The 15,692-nt window shown below is 58.6% G+C and overlaps 1 protein-coding gene across 1 annotated transcript; it reads right to left on the reverse strand.

The window, feature by feature from the left end:
- Positions 1-2,691: 2,691 nt before the first annotated feature.
- Positions 2,692-15,223, reverse strand: LOC132220452 (sodium-dependent phosphate transport protein 3-like). The gene is made up of 12 exons (XM_059673556.1): positions 15,100-15,223; positions 12,849-12,958; positions 11,269-11,468; positions 10,049-10,282; positions 9,860-9,947; positions 8,345-8,431; positions 7,292-7,410; positions 6,806-6,967; positions 5,989-6,121; positions 5,760-5,907; positions 4,755-4,845; positions 2,692-3,474 (listed from the first exon to the last, which is right to left on the reverse strand). The coding sequence occupies exons 2-12, from the start codon at positions 12,874-12,876 to the stop codon at positions 3,340-3,342; spliced, it is 1,425 nt and encodes a 474-aa protein (XP_059529539.1). The 5' UTR covers positions 12,877-12,958; positions 15,100-15,223; the 3' UTR covers positions 2,692-3,339.
- Positions 15,224-15,692: the final 469 nt, after the last annotated feature.

Genomic DNA, 15,692 nt, shown 5'->3' on the forward strand with positions numbered 1-15,692 from the left:
GCTCTGCACCCCGACCCCGGACAGAGTGGCAGCTGGCCCAGGTCTGCATTCACTGACACATGCACACACACACACACACACACACACACTCCCCCCCTCACACACACACACACACACACACACACATACACTCCCCCCCACACACATACACTCCCCCCCTCACACACACACACACACATACATTCCACACACACTCCCCCCCACACGCACGCACACATACACTCCACACACACACACACACTCCACACACACATACACACACACACATACACCCCCCTCACACACACACACACACTCCACACACACATACACACACACACACACACACATACACACACTCCACACATACAAATACACCTCAGTACCACACACAGCACATCCATGCAACTAGCTGTACCCACCACACACATCCCAGTCACACACACATCCCAGTCACACACACATCCCACACCCCCCCCCGCCCACGGACACACTGATCCATACCCGCCCCAGCACACCGCTCAGCCACAAGCACCACACCCCCACCACACACTCTCTTTCCGGGTCTAGCCGCACAGCCGCCCACTGCACACTCGTCCCTGATGCATGTTCTTCCCTCTTTCCCTTGTGAAAACCTGTGAAAATAGATTTCCCAGCAAACCGTCCCCAGATGGATTGGAAGCACCTTTCTGGGACCGGTGACGGGGAGGCCCTCAGGCCGGTTGCTCGGCTCACTCCATGGGCGGCAGGAGCGGAAGACGGGCCTGGCTCCGGACAGAAGGCCTCCTCCCTCCCGTGAGGCGTCCTCCCAACTCCACGCCCTGCAAAGCCTTCACCCAATCCTTTGACCTCATGATGTCAAAGTGAAAAACTTAATTTTTAACTTCACGTTCACCTTTGCCTTGAATCTTCAGGGGAGGCATGTGGGCCTTAAAACCACCCATGGCCCGGCCGGCGTGGCTCCTGGTTGACTGAGCACTGACCTAGAACCAGGAGGTCACAGTTCGATTCCCGGTCGGAACACATGCCGGGGCCCAGGCTCCATCCCCAGGAGGGGGCGGGCAGGAGGCAGCCGCCCCGTGATTCTCTCTCATCACGGATGCTTTTCTCTCTCTCTCTCTCCCTTCTCTGAAATCAATAAAAATATATTTAGAAATAAGGTGTGAGCAGGACCTCGTAGGCGGCCAGCTGACTGCCCGGGAGGCTCCCCAGGCTTCCTGGGGGTGGGAGTGTGAGTGCCGGGGTCTCCAGGGGGGAGACAGAGCGCCCGGCAGTCAGGGCCTGGGCACCGTGGCCTGCGGGGAGTCCCGGGCGGGGGAGTGAAGGCTGAGATGAGAGGACGACAAGCGAGGGAGGTACACGTCTGGGGAGCGGGGGGGGGGGGGGGGGTTCACGGGGAGCCAGCAGAACCCAGGGCAGCGGGAAAGGTGAAATCCGAGTGGACAGGGAGGGGCCGTGGACGGTGACCCCGAACTGCTGAGCCAGCGGCAGGCACCTGGTGCCCAGACTGATCCTGGAAAGCACGTCAGCGAGAGGAGGCGGGAGGCCAGGCCCAGAGCAGGGAGTTTCCGTGGTAACGTCAGCAGGAGGACCCGCCTTAGCAGGGGGCCAGGGTCCCGTCCGGCACCGGGGACTCCGGGGACCCAGGAGGCCTGGCCATGGGGGTCCAGGTGCAGAGTCCCGGCACCTCCGGGAAGGCGGGGCCCCGGCGCATGGAGGGCGGGCCCTGCCCCGTCGCTGCTGTGTTTAATCAGAGCCTGTGATCAGCTCATCAGCTGGGGACTTGTCGATTTTAGGGGAGAAGTGGGGCCGTCTGCAGGATGGTGGGGTGAGCTCAGACCCCTCCCGCAATCCTCCGCACACCTGGGGGCGCCGCAGCTCTGGGTGTTTTGTGGCCCGTTGTGGGTTTTTTTGTTGCTGTTGTTTTTAAATATATTTTTATTTCAGAGAGGAGGGGAGAGGGAGAGAGAGATAGAAACATCCATGATGAGCGAGAATCACTGATCAGCTGCCTCCTGCACGCGTCCCACTGGGGATGGATCCCACAACCCGGGCCTGTGCCCTGACTGGGAATCGAACCCGGGACCCTTCAGTCCTCAGGCCGACGCTCTATCCACTGAGCCACACCAGCGCGGGCCCCCGTTGTGTTTTGAAAGCTTTTCGTTAATTAGGCTCCGAACCCTCATCTGAAGTCCGAGGCCAAGTGACCCCCGCGCTGTAACCGGAGCAAGGCCGGCGTTAGGGTGAGGTGTCCCCCGGCTGTCGGCTGTTTCTCTGCGAGGCCTCTGCACCCCGGGGGCCACTCCAAGGGCCCGCGGCCCCCGCATGGGCTCGAAAATCAAAAGCCAGCGGCTTCCACAGTCGTGTCCGCTAAGCCTTCCTCAGACCCTCGCCGACTCCATTCCCGAAAGACCCGTTTCACCTCCTTCCTGCTCGCAGGCGCCCGCTTTTCGGTCTCTCTCCGCCGACGTCCGCTCACCTCGGCCGGGCCGTCTTCTCCTGGCCGTGTCCTGGCCGCGACTCCTGGGATGCAGCCAGGAGGACCAACACCCGTGTCGCCTGATGGGCGGATCCCAAATAACTGGAACAGGGGCTCTTTCATTTTAGCATCTGAGTTTTAATAGACGGGAACCCCACAAAGAAACACCCGGGTTTCACAATCGATAGCCCGACAGGCCTGCTCCTGCTGGGGCTACGGTTTCACGCGCTGCTCTGTGGCATGGGCACAGGTCCCGGCAGGTCTCACCCCGGGAAGAACTAACCAGTCTTTATTCCCACAGGGAGTCTTATTCACCGGCACTGTCCACAGAGGGAAAGTCAAAGGCAACGAGAATTGCCCGGCCCGCGGCTCCGTGGTTGAGCATCGACCTATGAACCAGGAGGTCAGGGTTCGATTCCCCGTCAGGGCACAGGCCCAGGTTTTGGGCTCGATCCCTGTGTGGGGCGTGCAGGAGGCAGCCGATCCATGATTCTCTCTCATCGATGATGTTTCCATCTCCCTCTCCCTCTCCCTTCCTCTCTGAAACCAATAAAAATACATTAAAAAAAAAAAAACAGAAAACAAAGGCAGGGGAATTGGCGTTACAAGCGTGTCCAGCTGTTGCCAGCCCGGCTGGGTGAGAGCCCCGGGGAGTGTCTAAGACTCGCTGATGTCGGGGCGCTCCCCAGACCCATGCGTTCGGGCTCTCGGAGCAGCGCCCGCACATCCGCATGTTTCAGAGGCTCCCCAGGAAAGTCTGACTCACACTCGGAGGTGTGCCCTGCGGAGCCGGCCGCGAAGAATGTGAAGAGTGAAGACGAGTAAGAAAACGCTGGGAAGCGGGCGGCCCGCGTCCCACATCGACGTCGGCGCTGGGGCCCTCAGAGGCGCGTGAGGGTCCTCTCTTTGGCCCAGTCCTGGAGCTCCACCCGCCCGAACGTGAGGTAGAACACCAGGCCGAACAGGTTGACGGCGGCAGCCAGGAGGAAGACGTGCCTCCACCCGGACTCGGAGTCCTGGGGAGAAAGCCAGGGTCACTGTGCTCAGGGTCGCTTCCCCACCAGGGCCGGAAGCCCTCCGTGCTGGGGTGACACGCTGACCCCAGAGAACACAGGGCATGCCCTGCCACGGCCACGTATCTTGGGTTATCGGAGAAGGTTTCATGAAACTTGGAAGGAAAACGACTCTGTTTTTCTTTAAACCAGAATTAATTCACCTACGCAAATGTTTTTCTGGATTTGGGATCTCAATAGTCATGAACATGCCCTATTCCTCATAGAAAATTATGCTTAAAAGGACATCATTAAGATTTCATCCTCATGTCCGGCCGGCGTGGCTCAGTGGTTGAGCATCGACCTACGAGCCAGGAGGTCACGGTTGGATTCCCGGTCAGGGCACAGGCCCGGGTTGCGGGCTTGATCCCTAGTGCAGGAGGCAGCCGGTCCATGATTCTCTCTGATCACTGATGTTTCTGTCTCTCCCTCCCTCTCCCTTCCTCTCTGACATCGATAAAAATATATTTTTTTAAAAAAGAAAATGTTTGTGTACGTTGACTCTCGTCCTCCCATCCAGGCCGGGTTCCGCCCACGTCCTGTGGAGCCAGCCTCCTGCCACACCCCTGCGTGTCCGCCAGGACGAACCTCTTTAAACCTGCCTTTCTGAGCGGCCTCTTCATCACCTGCCCTCGCCTGTCTTCCTCTCCTACCTTGAAATCTGCCCTTCATGCCCTAGCTGGTGTGGCTCAGTGGATAGAGCCTCAGCCTGAGGACTGAAAGGTCCCGGGTTCGGTTCCAGTCAAGGACACATATCTCAGTTGCAGGCTCCGGGCCCTGGTCAGGGGCGTGTGGGAGGCAACCAATCAATGTGTCTCCCACATCGGGGTGTCTCTGTCCCCCCCCCACACACACACTCTCTCAGAAAACCAACGGGAACAATGGCTGAGGGTTGAAAAAGAAAAAGAAACCTGCCCTTCACTCTGGCGTGACGAGAGCCTCCGCCTGCGTCTGCGTCTCTAGAAACTCACCCCGAGCCGCTTTTCTCTGCCCGAACCGCTGTTTCCATCAACCTGACGTCGTCCATTTTTAGAAATTTGTCTCTTACTCCGCCCCCCCCCTCAACCCCCCAGTGACCTGAGCTCTCGGAGCCCATGGATGGTCCTGCTTGGAGCAGAGCAGCGTGTCAGCTTCCGTGCCCGCCTTGCCCTCAGACCACACAGTCCCGGAGCGCAGAGGCCCTACTGTGCGCCCCCCGGGCCCAAAACAGCACCTGCCGCTCGCACACACTCAGCGCCGCCCACCTGGCTGATGAGGAACCCGGTGGCCGTGGAGGAGATGATGCCCGCGAGGAGCCCGAATCCCCGGGAGATGCCCATGAGGAAGCTGGCGTACCTGCGGAGAGGATGGCACGGGCTGGCTGCCAGTGCTCATGGCGGCCTTTCGGGCGGAAAGATGGCTTTCCCGCCACTCAGCTCCGGGCAGACGGTGCCTCACTCGCCCCAAGACATTTGGGGCCACATACACCTGTGCCGGCCCTGACGCCACCAGAACCAGAACCAGGGAGCCACGCTGTCCCCGGGGCCCAGGTGCCCGCCTGGCGGTGTGCGGAGGGGACAGGACAACCGGCTCCCGACAGAACGCCTGGGTTCAGACCTGGCTCTGCCTTGGTGTGGCCTCAGGCACGTCACCTGACCTTCTTGCCCCAAGGGGCCTGCCTGCCTCGGGGGCTGTGAGGACTGGGCGTGGGGGCATGAGGAGCACCCAGGCCCGGCCGGCGCGGCTCAGGGCTGAGTGTCACCCTATGAACCAGGAGGTCACAGTTTGATTCCTGGCCAAAACGGTCAGGGCACAGGCCCAAGTTTCGGCTCGATCCCCAGTGTGCGGGGTGCAGGAGGCAGCCGGTCGATGATTCTCTCTCATCTTTAATGTTTCTCTCTCTCCCTCCCTCTCCCTTCCTCTCTGAAATCAATAAAAATATAAAAATAAAACTGCCTCTGGCCCGCCAGCCGGCGTGGCTCAGTGGTTGCGCATCCAACTATGAACCAGGGGGTGAGGGGTCAATTCCGGGTCAGGGCGCACGCCCAGGTTTTGGGCTGGATCCCTGATAGGGGTCAGGCAGGAGGCGGCCAATCAGTGATGTTCCTCTCTCGTCAATGTTTCTTTCTCTCTCTCCCTCTCTCTTCCTCTCTCTCTAAAAAACAATCAATAAAAACATAGTTAAAAAAAACCCCAACTCATGATAGGATGGAGGCCCGACGCCCCTGCAGCATGTGGCCTGGAGGCGGAACCAGCAGGTAAGGTCTCACCTGGGGGCGATGTCCAAGGTGTTGATGATGAACCCCGAGTCGCACAGGTTGCTGGTCCCGGGAATGAGGATCAGCAAAACCACGGTGGTCACGTAACTGGAAGCCACGAAGGGCAGGGCCACGGCGCAGAGCGACGGGAGCAGGAGGCCTGGGCGGGGCGGACGGTCAGGACCCGCTCGGACCAGACGCGGAGCGGGGTGGGTCCCCCGAGCCCGGGGCCTGTCCTTACCCAGGGCCGAGAAGAGCTTCCGGACGGTGAGGAGCCCCAGGAGGTCCCGGGACAGAAGGAAGTCGGCCAGCTGGCCCCCCAGGACCGTGCAGGTGGAGGCAGCCACGAAGGGCAGGGCGGACAGGACCCCGCTCTGCGGGCAGGAAGCCAACGGGTGAGACCGCGTCCCACGGACGGCAGCCCCTCCGGACACTCAGCCGTTTTAGGGGAACTAGTGTCACCGTCTCCGGGGAGAGGCCGGGCACCTGCCTCACCTGGGGATAATTTCACACTGATTTTTAGGGAGAGAGGGAGAGGCAGAGAGACACATCGATGTGAGAGAGACACATCGATGGGTTGCCTCCTGCACGTGCCCCGACCAGGGCCTGGGCTGGGGAAGAGCCTGCAACCGAGGTACGTGCCCTTGACGGGGTTCGAACCCGGGACCCTGTGGTCCGCAGGCCGACGCTCTGAGGCAAACCGGTGAGGGCAAACAGTATAAATTCCTGAGAGAACTTGAAGAATTAAGAATGAGGTGTGAGAGAAAAACAAAATAAAGAAAACAAAAATAAACAAACAAAACCCCTCCCAGAAGAATGAAGTATGGTCGGGTAGCCTGGCGGTTAGGGGCACAGACTGCAGCACCCTGTCCCTGAGCAGCCCTGTGATCCGGGGCGTCCTCTCACCTCTGCGTGTCCCGTCCCCACGCCCGTCCCCTGGGGGTCCTTAGGGTGCCCCTCAAGGTCGCCTCCAGGGTTGATGGGTGCGTGCAAAGCCAGATAGACAGGGAGCAGGGAGCCAGCCCTCCCGCCCCCCTCGCTCCCGGCGGGCAGCGCACCTCCCTGATGCTGACGTGCAGCACGGAGCTGACGTAGGTGGGCAGGTACGTGATGATGACGGTGCAGAGCCAGAAGTGGCTGAAGAACCCCGAGAAGATGGCCCACAGGGGCAGGCAGCGGGCCATGGCCTTGAGGGGGACGGAGCGTCGAGGGGACGTGGGCTGAGAGGACACAGCGCATCCACGTGGGTATTCGGACGTCAGAGGGCCCCTCCTGGGAGCACCCACCCACCTCTGTGGGGGCCCCGGGGGAGGGGTGCAGGTGCTGGGAGCCCCACTCACCTCTGCAGGGCGGGGGCGGGGGGGAGAGGGGTGCAGGTGCTGGGAGCCCCACTCACCTCTGCAGGGTGGGGGCGGGGGGGAGAGGGGTGCAGGTGCTGGGAGCCCCACTCACCTCTGCAGGGCGGGGGCGGGGGGGAGAGGGGTGCAGGTGCTGGGAGCCCCGCCCATCACCTCTGCGGGTCCCGCGGGGAGGGGCGCAGGTACCTGCTGAGCCAGCGAGGACACGATGTGCTCCTGCTCGCGGAGGCTTATGCACGGGTGACGCGTGGGGTCGTCGTAAATGACGGTGAACCACAGCAGACAGCACACGCAGCCCAGGCCACCTAGGGAGCTGGATGCAGTTAGTTCTCAGGGGATTTGTGGGCTGCGGGAGGGAGTTTGTCTGACGTGATATTGCCTCCCCACAAACATACACATGCACATGCACGCGCACACACACCTGCACACACATGCGAGTGCACACATGCATACATGCACACACGTGCACACACATGCACACACGCCAATTCATGGTTATTCCATCCAAAGGACCTCAACGTTCCCACCTCATGTCAATTTTTAAAAATATTTTAAAATTGATTTTAGAGAGAGGAAGGGAGGAGAGAGAAACATCCAGGAGAGAAGCATCCATCGGCTGCCTCCTGCACGCCCTCAACTGGGGATGTGCCTGCAACCAAGGCCCATGCCCTTGACTGGAATCAAACCCGGGACCCTTCAGTCCACGGGCCAGTGCTCTATCCACTGAGCCAAACTGGCTATGGCTCTATCAATTCTTGTACAAATCTCCTTTTTTAAATTAATTAATTTTTTTATAAATATATTTTTATTGATTTTAGAAAGAGAGAGAGGGAGAGAGGAATAGAAGCATCAATGATGAGAGAGAATCACAGGTCGGCTGCCTCCTGCATGCCCCCCACTGGGGATCGAGCCCTCAACTGGGGCCTGTGCTCAGACGATGAATCCAACCATGACCTCCTGGTTCATAGGTTGATGCTCAACCCCTGAGCCACGCCGGCCGGGCTCTACAAATCCCCTTTGAGCTACAGCTCTCCAGTTACTCTCCCTCCAGTAGCGACGGCCACCGGTCACCCTCTGCAGACACCTGAGCACGGCCCCCTCCTGGACAAGACGAAGACACCGCCCCCTCCCATTCCTGCCACCTTCCGGGTAACGGAGGACCAGGCCTGTCCCATGGAAGGAAGGTGGCTGGACGCCGGGATGTGGCCACGTCGAGGGTGAGAGACGCGACTCACTCACCGAAGATGTAGAAGATGAAGGGCCAGCCCAGGGCCTGCGAGATGAGCCCCCCGACGCAGAGGATGAGGGAGGACCCCAGCGCGGCCCCTGAGGAGAAGGCGGAGGGAGATACATGTGAACCCGGGGGGGGGGGGGCGAGGCCCCTGGCCGCCCTGGACGGCGCCCCAGCAGTGAGTGAGGTGGCCGGCGCGGAGTGGCTGGGTGAGGAGAGATCTGCCCAGGGAAGTCATGGGAAGGAACGAGGATCCATCTTCATCAAAACAATAACCCCCGTGGCACCAGCCTGGCCAAATCCACAACCCACCTCCTTTCCTGTTTTTTGTTCTTTCAATATATTTGTATTGACTTCAGAGAGGAAGGGAGAGGGAGAGAGAGAGAAACACCAACGGTGAGCGAGAGTCATGGATCGGCTGTGTCCCATACACCCCACACTGGGGACCGAGCCCGTAGCCCGGGCCTGTGCCCCGACCGGGAATCAAACCGTGACCTCCTGGTTCACAAGTTGATGCTCAACCCCTGAGCCACGCCCGCCAGGCTCACCTTCTTTCCTTATGACCAGAGGTACCTGCTGGCAGGGAGCACCAGGAGGTTGGGGACAGAAGAGGGAAGATGGACACGGACCCTGCTCCCCAGACTGCGTGGCCCGGGGTAGGGGGGTGGGGGGAGGCGGTGCCATGGCCGTTCCACGTCCAGCCTCTCTCTCTCCACCCCCAGTTCCCGCAGGCGGCTCTCGCGTGTCTATCTGTGCTTAGACGTGTCGACACTGGTCTCCCCCCCCACCCCGCCCCCAGGTGCTCTTGTAGCTCACAGTAGACTTTTCTGTGCCGAGCCTCATGTGTTTCTTGTCTACGTAACCGTCTCCCAGTGTTGGATTTGGGAGAAGAATTTGTTTTTTAAAAGTTTTTTAAAAATATATTTTATTGATTTTTTACAGAGAGGAAGGGAGAGGGATAGAGAGTTAGAAACATCGATGAGAGAGAAACATTGATCAGCTGCCTCCTGCACACCCCCTACTGGGGATGAGCCCACAACCAAGGCACATGCCCTTGAACAGAATCGAACCTGGGGTCCTTGAGTCCGCAGGTCGACGCTCTATCCACTGAGCCAAACCGGATAGGACTTGTTTTTGTTTTTTTGTTTTTAACAGGAGAAAAACAAATTTGATTTTGTATGTACAAGAGCCCATGAAACTATGAGACTCAAAGAAGTGACCAAAGCAGGAGGCCTTTCCACTTTTAGAAAAGAAACAATACAGTCAGCCTGGCCGCCGCAGCTCGGTGGCTGAGCACCAACCTATGAACCAGGGGGTCACGGTTCGATCCCAGCCAGGGCACAGGCCCGGGTGGCGGCTCCATCCCCGGTGTGGGGGGTGCAGGAGGCAGCCGACTGGTGACTCTATCATTATTGGTGGGTTATCGATGGGAAAACTGTAATCCCTCTCCCCCAAACCGTCCGATGCCACCAAGGGGAGGGGGAGGCCGGTCACAGGGCTGCGACCCGCGCAGGAGCCCTTACCGGAGCCCGCGATGCTGGTGAGCTTGCTGCGCTCCAGCGGGGGCGCCCACTTTGCCCAGATGGTGAACTGACCTGTCCATGCCATTCCCTGAAATGAAAACCGTTCAGACCTTCGCTCGCCAGCAGGACTCCGGAGTCCACCCCCCGCCCCCCCCTCCCCCCAGGGGAGAGCGCCTCCACCTCTGGTACCTGGGCCATGCCCTGGGCTACGCGAATCACCATCACCAAGCTCACACCCAGGTCAGCGGCCAGAGGCGTGCAGAGGCTGAGCAGGGAGGAGCCCAGCAGCCCCGCCCCCAGCATGTGCTTGGCGCCAAATATCCCTGCCAGGTATCCGCTGGGGATCAGAGTCAGCAAAATCCCGTAGCTGATGGAGCTGAAGAGGATGCCCTGGGTCTCGGGGCTCCATGCGTAGACGGAGGTCTGGAAAGGAGGGGAAAAGGGAAGTTCGTGGCTGCGAACGGGGCTTCCCAGCCAGAGCGGCTATGGTTGGTGGGGCCTCCCATGGAAGGCCGCATTTGGTTTCTCTCTCTTTTTTCTTTTTTAAAGTCTAGCTTAAATATCCCACCGTTTCCAAAAAAACTAATTATATGCCTAATTACTTTTAATATATTTTTATTGATTTCAGAGAAGAAGCGAGAGGGAGAGAGAGAGACATCAATGATGAGAGAGAATCGTTGATCGGCTGCCTCCTGCACGTTCCCTACTGGGGATCAAGCCCGCAACCCGGGCACGTGCCTTTGACCGGAATCGAACCTGGGACCCTTCCGTCCGCAGGTCAACGCTCTATCCCCTGAGCCAACCGGTTAGAACACTCCTTTGCTCCTCTCGGAGGAAGGAAAGGCAGAGGGTGCGAAGGAGAAAAGCGATGAAGAAAGGGTCGCACGAACGGGCGGCCGGAGGGGTCCGCGAAGGAGACGGCGAGAGAGATTCCGCCGGCAGAAGAGCTCCCTTGCACTATTTGCTTCTGGTCAAAGTCGGGTAACACGCGGACCCTCCTTCCACAGGGTAAGGGAGACCAGCGTTCCTGGCCCCATCCAGTCAGTCCCTAACAGCAGGTCAGGGGCGATGGCCGCCTGCGCAGAACCGGCTTCCTAGATCAGGAGTGCGGCCACCCTCCTCTCCCGAGGCGGCACGATAAATGGCTGGTGGTGGCCGCTGGACAGGACACATCCTGGTGTACATGGAGGCACAAACCGTGACTGGAGAATACTGTCCACTTAACGTAACTAATGGCCCGGGTTCTCTCTCTCTCTCCCTCCCTTCCTCTCTCTGAAATCAATAAAATTATATTTTAAAAATAAAATAAAATGAAATCCATGCTTCTCCATCCACAGAATTGAGATTGAAGCCTTCCCTTCACACTGGGGATGCCCGCCCGACAAAGGGCTGCTCCCCGTCCCACTCACCCCTGCGTGGAATTCCCCGATGGGCCCGCTGGGGTCCTGGAGGGGGCCGTCCGCGGAGGCGTTGGCCGGGGCGGGCTGCTGGGTGCCGTTGACCATGGCGATGATGGCGATGCTGAGGCTGACCCGCTGGGTGATCATGCTGAGGTTGGAGAGGTGCATGACCACGGCCAGCCCGTAGCGCAAGGAGCAGACGTCCGGGCCTGGGAAGGACGGGGGAACGTGGGGGCTCCTGGCGGCGATCGCTCCTCCCAGTGAAAAACACGCCGCGGGCCCGGCCGGCGTGGCTCAGCGGTTGAGCATCGACCTATGAACTAGGAGGTCGGGGTTCGATTCCCTGTCGGGGCCCCTGCCTGTGTTTCGGGCTCAATCCCCAGTGTGGGGCGTGCAGGAGGCAGGCGATCCATGATTCTCTCTCATCATTGATGTTTCTCTCTCTCTCTCCCTCTTTCTTCCTCCGTGAAATCAATAAAAATATATTTAAAAAACAACAACAAACACACCACAGTCCCCCTCTCTCTTTTCACTAAAACCAACCCTCCTCGGTCCTTCCCTTTAGTCGGCTTCAGGCCCTGAATCTGGGATCCCATCACCAGGCAAAGCCACGATGGGAAGCAGATGATAAACATAGAATGAGCTACCTGATGGCACTGACGCCCATTGTTCCCAGACGAAGTGAGGGGGAGAGGGCGGCAGAGCCTCCCACAACACCTCCCCCAGCTGCCAGTCAGCCCCCATCTGGTTTGCATAGTCATTTACCAAAAAAATCTTGCAAGTTTCGACTAGACAGCCGGCTGCCTTCGAATGAAGCTAGTCACATGCCCAGGGTCTTCTTTTTAAGCAATTTTTTTTAATTTGTTTGTAGAGAGAGGGAAACACTGGTTTGCCGTGACACTTATGGATGCGCTCATAGGCTGGCTCTTGCATGGGCCCTGAAGGGGACCGAACCGGCCACCGTGGGGTATCAGGCCGATGCTCTACCCAACCCAGCGTATTCACGCACCTGAGCATAAATATTTTTGCATATTTGGAGAATTTGGACTAAAGAGAAACAAGAGAGAACCTGGGAGGAAATAGAGAACACAGGGTGTCCCCCCAAAAATGTCTACACACTTTGAATATGTTAGCGTGTGTGTGCATTTTGGGGGGACACCCTGCATAGTGGAAGAAATCCTCGTTCATGGCCAGGTGGCTCAGGGATTGGATGGGCCGCCTGGAAAAGAATTATTTCCTTATTCCTGGAGATTTCCCAGCTCAGGGGACACAGCCAGCTCCCTGGCAAGGATACCATCGCAGGAATTCATGCACGCATTGAGGGTTTCTATAAAATGACTTTTTCAGACCCATTCCATTCCTTATGTCCTAGGACTCGCTGATCGCTGGGCTTAATTTCTGGCCCATAACTCAGTGGGGCTCCCTGAGGAAGAAGCAACAACAGGCGACAGGATGAGGGGCTGGAGCGGGTCCCACTGTCCACTGAGGCACGATGGGAGGAGGAGGGGAGCAGAGCAAGGAGGTGCCGGGATGCGGGACACCCGTCCGCCCTTCCACGCAGCAGCGGCCAGCCCAGCAGGTGGCGTTACCTCTCTTGGCGGACGGCTTCTCGTCCATGGGGCTCCTCTGGGAGGCGTCTCCACACGTGGGGGCAGAGGCGCCCCTGCCCTGAGTCTCTTTCGCCACGACAGGCTCTGATCTAGGGGGGGACAAGCCAACGCAGGACCCACAATCACTTCCCGCGTTCCCGCTGCCTGCTCTGGGCATCAGCAAACCCTTTGTTTTGTTGTTGTTATTTTAAAATATGTTTTTATTGATTTCAGAGGAAGGGAGAGGGAGACAGAAACACCAATGATGAGAGAGAATCATGGACCGGCTGCCTCCTGCACGCCCCCCACTGGGGATGGACCCTGCAACCCGGGCCTGTGCCCTGACCAGGAATCCAACCGTGACCTCCTGGCTCCTAGGTTGACGCTCAGCCCTTGAGCCACGCGGGCGGGTCCTGCCCATTTCCTATCACGTTGTTATTGCCCTCAGGGCTCCCCTAACATGCAGCCGCCTTGCGTCACCCTGTTGGCGAGCCTCCTTGTTTGCTCAGAGTAAATGTCCACGTGGCTGAAGGAGCAGGAACCTGCAGGTCGAAGGGCGCGGGGACCAGTCCCGGCCGTTCTGGGAACGAGGTCGGACAAAGCCAGAGCAGTTCCCCGGGCTCCCTGAGCCTTTTCACCTGTTTCGTCGGAAGCAGGGGCCAGCGCGTGGGAACGGGGGTCTGAGACGCGCCTCCTCACCCAGACCAGCTCACGGCGTCGCGTGCGATCCATGCTCACGGCGGCCGGGAGGACAGACAGTCCCAAGCTTGGCACCCGGGCTGTCGGGTGACTGCATGGAGGCTCACAGCGGACACACGTTACTATAAACATGCTTTTGATGGTTCCATTGGCCTGAAACTTTTCACTTTAAACTTTTCCTTTTCTTTATTTTTTTTTTAAATATATTTTATTGGTTTGTTACAGAGAGGAAGGGAGAGGGATAGAGAGTTAGAAACATCGACCAGCTGCCTCCGGCACACCCCCTACTGGGGATGTGCCTGCAACCGAGGTACATGCCCTTGACGGGAATCGAACCTGGGACCCTTCAGTCTGCAGGCCGACGCTCTATCCACGGAGCCAAACTGGTCAGGGCTTCCTTTTCTTTCTTTCTTTCTTTCTTTCTTTCCCTCAAACGGTGGGTGAGCAAGGGATGCCACTCGCCACAAACTTCAGGGAATAAGTGGAAACGTGACTGTTTCTGGGTTCGTGCCACTGCCCACCTTCCAGAAGACGGGTGGTTCTAAATAAAACTGGTTATCCCAGCAGGTGATTCCTATCATGCCACTAGTTCCTGTAGCAATTTAACGCTGAAGAATAAAGTCTGTGGGCGACGGTGGAAGGGTTGTCACGAGGGCACGCACCTCGGCTACAGGCTCCTCCCCGGCCGTGCCCTGGTCGGGGCTCGTGCAGAGGCAACCAATCGATGTGTTTCTCTCTGTCTCTCCCTCTCTCTCCCACTCTCCCTAAAAATCAATGGAAAAATGGCCTCAGGTGAGGATTAACCACAACAACAGGTGCAACTGGACCCAGCCCTGGAGATGGGCAGGAGCCCAGGCACCTCTCCCGAGTGGCAGCCTGGGCCCCGTCTTCCAGGCCAATGTGAGCCCAACCGTGCTGTCCTCCAGGTCCCTTCCCTGCGTCTCTTCCCCCCCTCCCCCCCTTCCTTCCCATCAAGCAGCCACGGTCTCTCCGGTTGGGGTCCAGCGCTTTATTCCACAGAGGAAGCCGGCCACATGCCACGGCCCCCAGTTAGCACTCAGGCTCCTCGGAGGAGCCGCCCTCGCCCAGTGTCCCCTGGGCCTGGTGGCCCCAAGCCCTGCTCTAGGGTCTTGATCGAATCGATCACCTTTTTCAGTTTTCTAAAATCGTTTGGATAATCCTCTCCCCAGGATATTTTTCCATTGATTTTTTTAGAGAGAGCGGAAGGGAGAGGAAGACAGAGAGAGACATCGATGTGAGAGAGGCCCGTTGGTGGGTTGCCTCCTGCACGCCCAGGTACATGCATGTCCTTGACTGGAATCAACCCCAGGGCCCTTCTGTCCGGGGACCGACGCTCTATCCACTGAGCACACTGGCCAGGGCTCTTCAGAAAGTCTCTTCTTGGTTTTGCAACCAGAAACCATCCCCGGATGGAGGCCCTGCGGCTGCTGTTCAGGGTCTTTCTCCGACTCCCCTCACCCACTCCCTCCCTCCGATGGGCCTCTGGTGCATGACTGATTATCACCAACCCAGAGCGAAGAGAAGCGCTTACCTTCACCATTAACCCGTCCGCTAAGCCCTCACCGCAGGCGGCCGTGGAGTTGCTTCTGTCCCCTCGCCCCTTCCCAACGTCCTGCCGTGTACAAAGACAAACACCAGCCACGTGGGAGGCCCACGGCAGCAGGCGGGGAGCCTGGGTCTGGCTGTGCAGCTTAATTTTTAACTTCACGTCCACGTTCTCACTGGCAGGGGGTGCATCTCAGAAGATGGCACCATGTTTTTCTGTTTTGAACTGTGCCCAGAGCCGAAAACATCAACAAGACTTTTTCCTGAAGGGAAGGCGGCCTGGGGCTGGGCGAGGGGAGGCCAAGCCCACCTTCTAGTGTTTTCTGTGGCCTCGGGCGCGTCACGGAGCCTCTTTGGGCCGATTTCAATGTCAGTAAAGACGGGTTATCACGCTCAGCTGAGGTCAGTGAGCAAATCAAATGAGATACACGTGCTCATGGAAGTGGGTCGTCAAGAAGTGAGAAGTTGCCCGGCTGGCGGGGCTCAGTGGCTGAGCATCGACCTAGGAACCAGGAGGTCAGGGTTCCATTCCCGGTCAGGGCACAGGCCTGGGTTGCGGGCTCCATCCCCGGTGTGGGG

This window comes from Myotis daubentonii, chromosome 18 (assembly GCF_963259705.1).
Source record: "Myotis daubentonii chromosome 18, mMyoDau2.1, whole genome shotgun sequence".
Lineage (NCBI taxonomy): Eukaryota > Metazoa > Chordata > Mammalia > Chiroptera > Vespertilionidae > Myotis > Myotis daubentonii.

What these genes read in the sequence shown, in the direction of transcription:
- LOC132220452 (XM_059673556.1), bottom strand. Translation starts at nt 12,876, where the DNA reads ATGGACGAGAAGCCGTCCGCCAAGAGAG. An exon ending in TCGGGGAATTCCACGCAGGG is followed by an intron (nt 10,283 to 11,268) that starts GTGAGTGGGACG and finishes CCTCCTTTCCAG; the next exon opens with ACCTCCGTCTACGCATGGAG. An exon ending in TGCACGTCAGCATCAGGGAG is followed by an intron (nt 6,122 to 6,805) that starts GTGCGCTGCCCG and finishes TCCTGCCCGCAG; the next exon opens with AGCGGGGTCCTGTCCGCCCT.